Source organism: Taudactylus pleione, unplaced genomic scaffold (genome assembly GCF_031769625.1).
Source record: "Taudactylus pleione unplaced genomic scaffold, aTauple2 ptg000019l, whole genome shotgun sequence".
In the NCBI taxonomy this organism is placed as follows: Eukaryota; Metazoa; Chordata; class Amphibia; order Anura; family Myobatrachidae; genus Taudactylus; species Taudactylus pleione.
The window spans coordinates 33903700-33917500 of NW_028284421.1; the positions used below are offsets into that span (position 1 = coordinate 33903700).

General features: G+C 40.7%; 1 protein-coding gene across 1 annotated transcript in view; it reads right to left on the reverse strand.

The window, feature by feature from the left end:
* ALPK3 (alpha kinase 3) overlaps window positions 1-13801 on the reverse strand; it is a 186000-nt gene that overhangs the window by 137996 nt on the left and 34203 nt on the right. The window contains exon 2 of the mRNA XM_088446714.1: window positions 6136-6378. Within this exon, the coding sequence (XP_088302840.1) occupies window positions 6136-6305 (170 nt within the window). The 5' untranslated portion in view covers window positions 6306-6378. The remainder of the gene's footprint in view (window positions 1-6135; window positions 6379-13801) is intronic.

Here is a 13801-nt window from a genome sequence, read left to right on the forward strand (position 1 = left end):
TAAGTGCAAGAGACTCAGTTTTAGAAAAGTTGACCTTATAGCCCGAAAGTGAGCCGTAGTCAGACAAAACTTGAGAAGTTTCGGGAGAGATGTATGAGGAGAAGTTAGGGTTAGGAGTACGTCATCAGCGAAAAGAGATATTTTGTATTCAGACTTTCCAAGTGACACACCCCTAATATCCGAGTCAAGGCGTATGTGCGCTGCAAAGGGTTCAATAACAAGAGCAAAGATCAGAGGCGACAAAGGGCACCTCTGTCTACTGCCATTAGTTATACGAAAGGGGGACGAGAGAAGACCGTTGACGGAGACCCTAGCTGAAGGGGTAGAATATAGGGCCAGGATGCCCTGGAGAAAGTTACCACCCAAGCCAAAGGCCCTCAGAGTCTGAAACATGAAGGGCCAGCATATCCGGTCAAAGGCCTTCTCAGCGTCCAAGGAGAGCACCAGAGCTGGGGTTCGAGTAGAATTGATAGAGTGAATGAGACTAACAACTCGCCTAGTGTTGTCTCTGGTTTGCCTCCCTGGTATAAAGCCAACCTGATCGTTATGGACCAAGTCAGGCAGCACTGAATTCAGGCGGTTGGCAAGTATCTTTGCATAAATCTTGACATCGGTGTTCAACAGCGAGATGGGTCTGTAATGGGCACAATTGGAGTGGTCCTTACCTTCTTTGGGAATAACAATAATCCTGGCCTCAAGGGCCTCTTTGGAGAAAGAACCACCAGACATCACACCATTGAACACCGTGGCAAGATGGGGGGAGAGCAGGGAGGCAAATGATTTATAGTAGGTAGCAGTAAAGCCATCAGGGCCAGGGGCCTTATTGGCTTTAAGGTTCCTTATTACCTCTGAGATCTCCTGCGACTCAACTGCAATGTTTAAGGATTCAAGGACTGATGAGGATAATTTAGGTAGATGACAGCTGGCTAAGAAGTTTTGTACTGAGTCCACAGCAGGTAATGAACTGCCTGAAGAAGACAAAAGGTTATATAAATTAGTATAAAATTTACAAAATTCCTCAGTAATGTGTAAGGGATCTTTAATAGGTACACCTGAGCTAGATTTAATTGTCAGAACATTGTTCTGCGAGAGTTTGGATCGTAGTCTAGATGCCAGTATTCTGTCAGCTTTATCCCCCTTTTCGTAAAATGTTTGATTAAGCCATTTAAGAGAAGTGTCTGGTATTTCTAAATAAGGCTTATTGGGCAGTATGTCTTGTGTCTTATTTCTGCAAAATATGAACATAAATTCCTATACAACCTCCAATTAGTGTCACCAACTGGCTTTGATGTTGCTCTTTGGTATTACATATTAGTTAAAATGTTGTGTAATAATTACGGAGGCTGCGAAATATTAATTATTGTACTCCCACTATCGCACTGACGTTTGGTACCCTATGATTTCATTTTCTTTCACTTTCTTATTTATAGGACCGATCACATGTTAATTATCTATCCCCTTGCATCTATATCAAATTAGGGGGAAGATAATAGTAAGGTCCGTCACCATCACAATCTACTTTTCTATATTCCTAAATATTGCTTGTCACTACTTTTAGATACTCTTCATGGTATCCTCTCTATATACAAGTGACATTCATTAAGCTGGTTATTATGAGTGCTGTTGACTCTTGTCATGCATGTAATTTAGGAAAGCATCAATTATCTACATTTCTAGTCCTGTTTAGCTCTTTCAATATAGAGATTACCCCATTACTGGGCATATCTTTTTTTCTCTTCTGTATAAAGCCTTGGAGATATAAAGTACCAACCAATCAGCTCCTGTCAGTTTACAGGCTGTGTTTGAAAAAATTACAGGATCTGATTGGCTGGTACTTTACCTCTCTCCACTTTATAACTCTCCATTTGCCTCATATAGTGCAAGAGTGTGAACTGACAGGGTAGGATTTCTGCTCTATTTATGTTCACAGTCTTAACCCCATTGTTCTTCTATTTGTGGCTACAATCCATTGGAATTCAATTGCTACCATTTGCACTTTAGCACTAAATTGTTACTATGGTGTTTAATGAGCTGGCAAAAAAACACATTTCTGTACTATCTATTTATTAAAGCAGCTTTCTTTTCTTTTCATATATTTTGCCCTTTATATTAAATTAATATTCAATAAAAGGGTAAGTTTTTATTTAATATAACACTAACACCCTAACCCTGTAATTATATGCAGTATCCAATATGTGAGTGACCTACAAAGAAATACTTACTGTAACGCTTTGTTTTTCTTTGCATTGGACATATATATGCAAGATTTAAAGTTGCACAAGTCTTAAGATATCACGCAACTCAAACTAAAACTGTACAAATGTAAGTGTGCAGACATTTCTTTGTATATGCAAAAAAAAATCTAAATTTTTACTTTTAACTCTAAATCAGGCCCTAAATGTTCAAATAAATATATAGTAACATTATCCTTCTTATCTGTATCCATCAGATGACACATGGGGACAAATAAACATTTCACAGCAAAGAGTACATACAGTACTGACAGTCCATCTCATATACAGACCAATCCTCTATCCTAGACCAGAACCAGTTGTTCCCAGGTGTCTGCCACTCAATAGATACTTACCGTGTTGTTAGTTTATTAATGTAACCTTCACAGCTCATAGCCTTCACATTATTATAGGAACTGGGAGCTGGCATTCGATTATCCTAATTATAGCGCTCAAGTATTGTATACATATTAGGTATGATCATTGCATACTGTAAGTACATCCACAACTAATAAACTCAATTACACTTCATGGAAATAACCTACCGTGCTAGCTACTTTTGTTTTATGTGATTTGTTCAATTCTCATCAACATTATAGTTATGTTTTGGGGCAAGAGGATGTCACAGCAATAGGTGTTTGTTGATTTGGGATGGAGCCCTTTGAGCTAGGTGTATAGCCTGGAGTGTGAATCAAGCTGGGTGGCTTAATAATGCTGTTCCTCACGCGGCATATGAAGAATATATGTGTGCTACATAAATAACTGGTAATAAATAAATACATCAATAATGTCATTAGTAGCAGTATAAGACTGATGCTACAGAATGGTTTTGAGAGCAGGTGCAGACTTGAGGATAAAATGAGAATAGCAGCTGGTAAATCAGGGGGTGAGTACAATATAACAAGGTTCATTGTCTTAAAAAAAATTTATTTTTATTATATAAAAAAGAATATGCAAATCAATTGACATTTACCCCTAGTATCACATGCATCATATATTATAGGCAGTGAAGCATGAAATTGGCATGTTGTCCTATGACCTGCACGGACAGAGTCCTCAGAATAATTTAAGGTGGATGCAGACTTGAGGATAGCCATACTTGCCATCAGCAGTGTGGGGTGCATAGTGCAGATGAAGTGGGTTGTGCCGGGGGCATAGTGGCGAGATTGCATCATCTTGGCCCTACCCCCGCTTGACAATGCTGCGGTTACCAGCATTGTAAAGCAGGTAGCGAGGAAAAGATGACGCAATTCACAGCAAAATGTGTCATCAGCCGCCTGTACTGAAAGGAGCCCCGTCCCTGCGGTGTGTAAGAAGGGAAGTGATTGCTAATGCGATCACATCCCTTCTTCGGGACCCTTTGGCGCTACTTCGCATGTGCAGTCTGCTGGCCACGCATACATGGGTGGTAATTTCTTCTAAGAGTAGCTTATAGGCTATAATGGCTGACGCGATGGCATTAGCTATCACGGCCAAGCTTCGATATCTGCTGCCGTATCTCGTACATACATTTTGGGGAAATTAAGTATTTATGGGTACCCCCAAAAAATTGGGGTTTTCGGAGGCTATCCTGCCAATATTAATTGATACTGTAAATAGGCCCCTAAACACTGTAAACACTCGATTGCACATACAGTATTTGGACAGGTCCATCTCAGTGCTGGATTGATAACAGTGCAGCCGGGGTGGTTGTCCTAGGGGCTCCGCACACTGAGAGCCACCACACATGGCAAAATAACCAGTGTTGGGTGCACTGTGGCATAATGTGTACTGGGGGTTCTGTGTGGCATAATGTCTACTGGGGCACTGCAATGTGCTGCTGGAAGTATTTACATGTTATACTTAATTATAATTTTGATTTGAACTTTGATGTACTGAGAGAACCTACGTTACATCTTAGGTGCAAAGCGTTTGTTGATATTCCTGACGAAAACATGTCAAGCTACACAACTTGGCAGTGGAAGAAATTCTTGTTGGATGTAGTGAGAGGTCAAGAGATTACACTTGTACTCCCATGTAGAAACAAGGCATCTATATACAACAGTGTGACTTTGTTATTGGCATAAGGGATGATGCGATGCTCTCGTTAGTGGTATACACAAGAGAAATACAACACTAAAATGCCCACCATGATTGAGATCGGTGTGATGTTGTGAACCATTGATGAGAACATATAGCCTAGAACTGTGAGCAAAGGAAGGTGTTCAACAAAGAAAACATGGGTAAAACACCTCTCATACAAGCAGGGGCGTAGAGTAGAGCCTGGGCTTGTTTGAGCTGCTCCTCCCCCCTCCCCCCCTCTTACCCATCTACTAAGCAGCAGCAGCATTCTCCCGTGTCTGTGTGGGGGTCAGGGTGAGCAATCAGACTGATCGTGACCCCGTCCCGGATTTGCCCCTGGATGAGGAGCTCTCAGCGCCCCCGTTTGGTGTGCAGCGTCGCTTTACGACACAATTATTCTTTCTATTTTTTTCCAAGAATAAGCACGACAACTCGTCCTGCGATTAGGCCATGTCTTCGAAAATTACCCGGGCGTGGACCGGCTCTCTACAGGCCTGCATACAAGGAACTACAGTTAGTGTATATGAGTCTGCATCCCTGAGAAATCAGTTTTTATCTTTCAGAAAGGGAGGCCAAAATATGGAGAAAAGCAGCTGAAGAGGAAATAGTCCATGAATGATACCCAAATCTGGATAGTCACTGACCTGCCAGCAGTGAGAAAAGTCATAAGTTGCAAACATTTAAAAACAAATATAAAACAAATGACTAGGTTAATCATCACAAAGCCGATACCTGGGGACAAACATTACCAGTTATTAAGGAAAATGGGTTTCATGGATTAAGGCTCAGGTGCTGGGAGAGTAGTGTTTCTAAAGCTATCACTGGGCAGTCTTTCTGGTAAGGGAAGGAGAACTCTCTCATACCATCATCCTACTAAACCTCCAGGTTATTTTTTCATGTACTTTATAACAGCAAAGTGTAGCCAACATTCTTCCCTGCGTGGTGATGTTTGAATAAAGAAGCACTTTCTGCACCAGTGCTCACATTTTTTATCCGCACAAATGCCAAAAAAATAGGTTAACCAAAGGTTACAACTGAACAACACGAGGTGTGGTGATGGCAGTGCCGTATCTTGTGCACCTTTGTTCCCTAATATGATACCTAAACATGTATTTGTATAATGGAAAGGAGAAAAATGGCAAAACTACATTTTGTTTACTGTACATTAGTTGTGTTAACGCATTATTTTACTACCTGATAAAAGAAGTTTTTTATGGACAGACAAAAGAGATAACAAAATGTAAATGTGCAATCCATACAGCATAACACACATTTGTTATTATTGTGATCAGTAAATGATACAGTTGAGCTGTCTGGAGTGAGAAGCTGGTAGTTACCTTGTTTACTGAAGCACAATATGAAGGCTACTAACTTGAATAGCACAATTAAGCTCTCTATGGGGGCGATTCAATTATGTTTTTGGGCAACCAAATACAATGGGCGCCCAATGGAGCAATTCAATTGTTCCTCCATTTAGGAGCCCATGCCACATGAACACGGCCAAAAGCATGGCGTTTAGCCGCGTATAGCAGCTAACCCATCTAAAGTCCTGCTTTGGGCACCAAAACTCCCGACTTATTGCACATTTCTGCTCACCACCTCAGGAGACTGCAAGCGGAAACCGCGGCTATGTGTGCCCGAACGGAGTAACAATGGAATTGCTCCATCTTACACCCTTTAATTAGGTGCCCTATAAAACAATTGATTTGCCCCCTATGAGAGCCAAACTGGAGGAAAGGTCTATATGATTGTGTTGGGTGTGGTACATGTCAAAATAGTTATTCAGAATTTAATTTATTTTCTTGTGTACAGAATTTAATATGTTGCAATGAATTTCTCCCACCTGTTCTCAGGTCTCACATTCAGCAGGTAACTTCGACTGTCTGCTCTGGGAGAATAGACTGAGCCATTGCTGTCTTCACTGTCACTTGTGCTCCCATTGCTGCTCCCATGGGAGTCATAGTACCTCCCATTCGCAGAGTTTACACGATTCATAGGTCTCCGCGTGCCCATCCTTCAAATTTTCTTCTACGTATTAGATCAGCCGCCAGCGACTTCCAAGATATGCTCCTCTGGAGACTGTATCCTTTGGAGAAAAATACATATAACTGTAAAACGGTATTCACTTTTATTTGTTCAGTATCAGAGAGCATTGCACTGCTTGTGACATTGAGAACAGAAGTGGAAATCACCAGAATCATTATGAAATTTACTGAATCTTTGCTATCTTTTTTTTAAATAAATCAAAACAAATGGAACAATGTAAATATAAATAAATTAAATCCAATGTACAATTTTTTATTAATAGAGAAGCTAAATGAAACAATTTTTTCATTGTTTCCCAAACTTGAACCCATCTTCAGATCTCACAGATTGATCCCTTACTTTCCTGGAATTAACGACCATTATCAAATTCCCTAACATGCCAGTTCATTAAACCAGTAATCCAGTACCCAGAGATGGCTGTAAAAATGTTGGTAATCACTGGCAATACTGGCCGTGGTAAGAGGAGTCTAACCATTTAACCAGTATATTAGAAAAAAGCTGGAAAGGTGAGCAATCAAACTGGAAGTGCAGCTTAATCAGTGCAACCCGAATAAAAACAACCAGTGTTACTCAAATAAGACACAGTAACTAAAATAGTGATTACACTAAGAACATAGCGCTTCCCCGGTAAGTATATTTGCATAAAAGGCAAAAGTTCCAGAGTGTTATTCACACAGCTAAGGGTAAAAAATAGTCACCGTAAATACACATAGAAGTTATAACTTATAGCTTAACGCGTTTCTGACCAATTGGTTCTTCCTCAGAAGCATGATCTGACAATCAGTCAGAAACGCGTTAGCCTACAAGTTATGACTTCTATGTGCTGAAGGACTCCAGCGACCAGACTCTGGATAGTGGCGTGAACCTGTTTTTGTGGACTTTGGTATCCTGAGCCATTATCCTACCACCCTAAATCTACATCTTGCAACCTCAGGAATCATCCTTCTGGGAGCTGTGTGGCACTGAGGAGTCACTTACATGCTTTATGTGTAAATTTTAATGTAAGTGCAATGTGTTATCAAATTCTTGTCTTTAAAAGAATTTCTGCACTATTTCCTTTTTATGTGTCTTCCCTGATTAATGTTACTCCAGTGGGGGAGATGTACTAAGCTCTGAAAAGTGATAAAGTGGAGAGTGATAAACTGCCAGCCAATCAGCTCCCAACTGTCATGATACAGGCTGTGTTTGAAAAATGGCAGCAGCTGATTGGCTGGTGGTTTATCACTCTCCAATTTATCACTTTTCAGAGCTTAGTGAGGTACAAAGAGAAGGGAGGCACTGTCTTACAGATTGTGGAGGAATGAAAGAAGAACACATCTAAATTACAACCAACCTATTATAAAGGGATTTTCCCAATCAAGTTTATACTGAACAGTCCTGTGCTGTTTTATTTGAAAGAGTATTTACCGTGACTATTTTTTACCCTTAGTTGTGTGAATAACACTCTGGAACCTTTAAGTTTTATACAAATATACTTACAGGGGGAGCGCTATGTTCTTAGTGTAATCACTATTTTGTTTATTGTAACCATTTAACCAGCCACACCTGCATACATCTGTACATCTGTGCATGCTTTGCCAGTTCCAACATGTGCAGTGGCCTGGACTTGAGATTCCATTTCCACTTTTGACAAAAAATAATAAAAAGTACCAAAATGAAGATAAACATTTAAAAAAAATATATATATAAATCAACTTATTCTGTTCAGAAAAAAATGCAGGATGATAGCAATAAGAGGATTGAGGCGGTATATGAACTGCCGCAATCCTTCTTCCCTATGGGAAAGCTTTCTCTAGAGGAACCCGGCGAATAGTTTCTTCGGCGGGTACTACTGCTGGCAATAGCTGGCGGTAACACTTTAGGATATATAGGGAGAATTCCTTTAAGGATTTTCTTCCTTTATTAAATAAACCCCATCTGCATTAATCAGGGCAGATGAACCCTTCAGTGGGCATGACAGTTTCCCAACACAGCTGAAATAGAGCATTATGCAGGTCAGCATCTGCCAAGTATCCCATCATACTGTCATATTACTTTCAGAGAAATCCACACATACAGGTGTAGTGCACTGGTAACATAGTGCACACTGCTTCAAGGTCTCCAGTCAGATACTAAGAGTGAACATTCTGCTTATATAGTAAAATGGGAGAGAGTGTTATAACAGTTTCTCTTAGTGATCTACTACAGCTACTATTTTGACAAGCATTCCAGCACTGGTCAATGACAGCCAAATGCAGGCATTGTGGCTATATGATATATCAAGCTGCAGCTATCTATTTGAATGACTTATGCTGGCCATACACTATACAATTATTTGTCAGATATCTGTCCAATCTGACTGGTTGGAATGAAAACCTGGTAATGTATGGGAGAAAATGACATTCGACTATATGTTCCCAAACACTGGAAAATGGTTAAAATGGATTGTTCAAATAGGTTAAATTCATCTGATTTAACCTATTTGTCTGAACGACCATTTTTGGCTGTTTTTCAGTGTTAGTGAGCAAATAGTCGACTGTCATTTGCTCCCATACATTACCAGATTTTCATTCCAACCAGCCAGATTGGACAGATATCTGACAGATAATTGTATAGTGTATGGCCAGCATAGTTGTAATTTACATTTTAGACTGCTGCATGATATTAGATTCCCAATGGATTTTAAAAGAGGCAAACAACGGATGTGGCTGTGGGGTATTTCATTACAATTTATACTGCACTTTTACATCCATAAAGAACACTTTAAAGTCATATGTCTAAATTTTTTGTAGTACGCACTCCAGCACCTAATTTTCAGGGGGGGTTTTTGTTTGTTTTTTATTAGTTTGAATTTTAATGAGATATGTGTAACTTAACAAATGTCAGTATGCTTCTTTGTGACAGAATCTTTAGGCATACTGTACATAGGGAATGGAAACTGCGCCCAGCTCTACGTGAGACCCTAAAGGTGAGGTGATATGGAAGCAATTAAATGCTGCATACAGTATTTATAGCTATAGAGTGACAAACTGCAGTCTAAATCTGGGTACACACTACATGATATATATCGTACGATATATCGTTCTGTTGCGGTTTGGAACAATATATTGTACACATCGAATAGTGTGTACGTCCGATTCGTTGTTCACAACAGTCATTCATCACATTGTCCCATCTGCTGTTCTGACAATGTAATGAAAGAGTTGGTGCTGTTACATGCAGAATGTAACGACACAAATCGCGTTGCTGTACATCGGATTGTGCAGTGTATGGAGCACATAATGAATTGCTGCATCGTCGCTGGATACACACATCATATTGTATGTACGCTTAAGAGATGAATCGCTGCTATAGTGACATGTTAGTCATACTTGCCGACTTGTAAAGCCCCACACCACATTTCTGTTAGGGAACTCACAAATGTTTAGTTACCCCGATTATTGCTCTCTGTTGATAGCATACAAAGTGACTGCAGGTGTAGGCAGTGCTGCGCATGCGCTGGTTTTGCGGATGTAACAGCGCATGCACAGTACTGATTACAGCTGTGGTAAGTTAGTGTAGAGAGGGAAAACTATTTCCTGAAAAGTTGTCATCGCAAAAATGACAGCTTTTTGAAATAGATTATGGAGAGGAGGAATGATGAATTCCTCCGGTACTTAGGTAGAACTCCATACGAGTTCTAAACCTAATTACCTCCATCGCATTTTAAGTTACGATGAATAGGCCCCTAAGTGAGGTATGCCACCTCAATCTTATATAAGTATCTCAGGCATAAGGTTGATGTTGATCATTTGCAAGACCCTGCCGAAGATACCTTTATAGGAGTTTAATCCTTCTCTGAATAGTGAGTGGGGTACACTCCAGATATTTATTAACCCAACTGTATCATCATTTGTGAAAAACCCTTTTATTAGCTGGTTTACAGATTGTGATATCCTCTTCGTTTTCATGTCTATTTGAATAATAAAGCACCACTGGGGACACAAACAACACAACAAAAAAAGAAACAAGAGCCATATTTTTCTTTTAAGTTAAGTATACATTTTTTATTTATTTTTGTATGCTATTAAAGCGTCACATTTCTTACATCCATCTTTAGGTGACTTTGATAGTAGCGCCATCTTCCTTACTGTACCTAATTACTGTTTTTCCTTTTCTGGATCTGTGGGATAGATCCTCAGGTGTTGGCAAGTGGCAGCAATTATCGCTAGTGAAGCGCCCAAAATGTCCTTATTTTGCTATTTAAAATTGTTTAAGATAAAGCAATAATCCATACTTTCCAACTCTCCCGGAAGGTCTGGGAGGGTTATGAATTTGCGGGGGCTCTTACAGCTTCCTGACATAGTTGGTCAGTCTCCCATTGCTGTCCACTTACCGACTGAGGTTTAATTACGCAATTTGCATTGAATTGTGTCATCCTAGCCAAGCCACCCGCTATAAGGATAGCTGTAAATAGTGGCTTTGAACAGTAGGGGGTGGGGATCATAATCATGTTTAGCCCCATCCCTACTGTAAAATGCAGCAATTAGCTGCTTTAAATAGCGGGTGCGGGACCAGGATGGTGGGAATGTGGGGGCCACCTCCTTTGGAGTCGGTTGCCCCTCTGGGATTCTTTTGGAGGAGGCTTACTTAAAGTAGGTAAGTATGCAATAATCATGATAATACAACCAATCATTTCACTAGGAACCAGCAACACCACTGAGGTGAATGCTGCAAGTTAATTTCATTCTCTTTTCATAAGAACAATAAAAAGATACAGGCAGGGGCGTATTTATAATGGGTGCATGGTGTGCGGTGCACACAGGCCAGAGTCCAGGGGGCCCACACTGCACACCTTGCACCCATATTATACTTACCTCTCTGGAGTCCCACGTTGGCGCCGGTGTCATGCACCCATATTATACTTACCTCTCTGGAGTCCCACATTGGCGCCGGTGTCAGCGCTGTAAAAATGCCTGGAAAATGGCCGCCGTGGGCATTTTCCTGTCATATTGTGCATGCGCAGTACAGGGAAAATGGCCACCGCGGTCATTTTCCCGACGACCTGTGCATGTGCTATAGACTCTGGGCACACTCTAGTGCCCAGAGTCTATTAGTGCGGTGCTGGCCGCGCTGCGTCAGTGTGCTGCCGGCCGCCGGACTGAGAGGAAGGGGCCTGTGACGGAGACTGCACACGGGCCCCTTCCTCTCTTGAAATGCCCCTGGATACAGGTATTATTCAAATAATTTATGTCACTCTTGTTATGCCCTATTACATATTATTTTTATGGATCTGTGTAGTTTACTATGCTCTGATGGCACAGGGCCTGATTCAGACCCGTTCGCAAGCAGCCGCTCGCCCGCAGGGCAGGCGAACAAGAATATGCTAATCAATGCCTTTGCACGGGCGTTCGCCCGTAACAAAACTGACGCCCCCAATATTCTGCAATGCTCCTCCTATAGCTAACAAGCGACAGAAGAACGAACCACTCGGGAATTCTTTTTTTGGGCGTTTGTGCTCGCAGGGTTTTATCCCCCTGCAAACATGTGATGTTTCGATTGTCTATCGGTTTATCACAGCATATGTTAGGCGAATGATGTCAAAAATGTAATTAATTAACATAAATGTTGTCCAATGTTTTCCTTTGTTTTTGTTTTTTTTGGTTAACCCTTCGTGTTTTGTTTTTTTGTTTGGTTTTTGTTCTTAGATTTTAAATATTTTCTTTTTAATAAGTGTTTTTTTATTATTATTATTATTATTATTATTATTATAAAAAAAGAAAAATTAACAAACACACTTAAAAGGTAATTGATTAAAAACAACATTTACGCAAAAGTATAAAATAATACTAGCTTCAGGATACTTTGCTATACAGGTTGAGACTCCCATATCCAAAATGCTTGGGACCAGGGGTATTTTGGATAACGGAATATTCCGTATTTTGGAATAATTGCATATCATAATTAAATATCTTGGGAATGGGACCCCAATATACACACAGAATGCATGTATGTGTTATATACACCTTATGCACACAGCCTGCAGGTCATTTTATACAATATTTTCAATAATTTTGTGGCTCAAGCAAAGTTTGTGTACATACATGAAATAAATTTATATTTCATTTACACCCTATACACACAGCCTGAAGGTGATTTTATACCATATTTTTAATAATTTGTGCCTTAGACAAAGTTTGTGTACATTGAACCATCAAAAATCAAAGGTTTTATTATCTCAGTCATGCCAAAATTATTTTGTATGTCGGAATATTCCGTATTTCGGAATATTTGGATATGGGAGACTCAACCTGTACTAACATGTTTGGATAAGCACCAACAGTTATTTGGTTAATTAAGCCAATTTGCTCCTACAAACACACCTGAGCAATTGGGCATCCAATTAGCCCTGTTATTAGCAAGAAGTTTGCAGACTAATAGGTGATTGCATTGTGGGCTCCGAAATAGTAACATCACTAGTTACATTGGTTACATTAGGCATTAATGAAAAGACTATCGGTCTTGCGGGAGACCATACCCTACCACAAGCTGGACGATCATACTGACCTGAGGCCTGCTCGTAGAGTGACGTATTACTACTTCCGCTCTTCCTTCTCTCTCGCAGCAGTTAATTTATGTAAGCACCGAAAACGGCGTGCGAACGCTGTGGCACGTCTGCGTTTTTAGACCACCCCTCCATCACATCCCACAAATGGCCCTTTCTGTCAATCAACTATCGGAAGTTACTTCCTGCTCGCAGTCCGTACAAGCGAAAGAATATCTGTTCGCAAAGTCTCAGTCACGCATGCGCATAACGGTGCATACGCATGCGCAATTGCAGAACATCGGCCAGGAATGAGCGAGCGGCTGCTTGTGAACGGGTCTGAATCAGGCCCACTGTGTGGTGTACTTTGATCTGGGGACACTGTTTGGCATACAGTGAACTGGGGGAACTGTATGGCATACTATGATCTGGGAGCACTGTGGAATACAGTGGTCTGGGGTAACTGTGTGGCATACTATGTTTTGGGGGCATTGTGTGGCATACTGTGATCTGGAAGACCAGTTTGGCATATTGACTGTAAGCTGGGGGAACTGTGGAATACTGTGATGTAGGTACACTTTGTGGTATACAGTGATCTGGAGGCACTGTGTGGCATACAGTGATGTGCGGGAACTGCGTAGCATACCATGATCTGGGAGCTTTGTGTGACATACATTGGGGCACTGTGTGGCATACTGTGAACTTGGGGCACTGTGTGGCATAATGTGAACCATCAGCACAACGATATGGTATCATTTAAACTGGGGCATTGTGTGGCATTGTGTAAATTGGGGGGGCATTGTGTGGCATAAAGTTAACTGTTGCATAATGTGAACTAGGGCACTACTATGGGGAATAAAATTAACTTGGGCACTACTATGGGGTATAAAATTAACAACCACTGAAGAGATAGGTGTCTCTCTAAAAGAATTGCGAGCCCTTTAAAATTTTGCCATGGGGC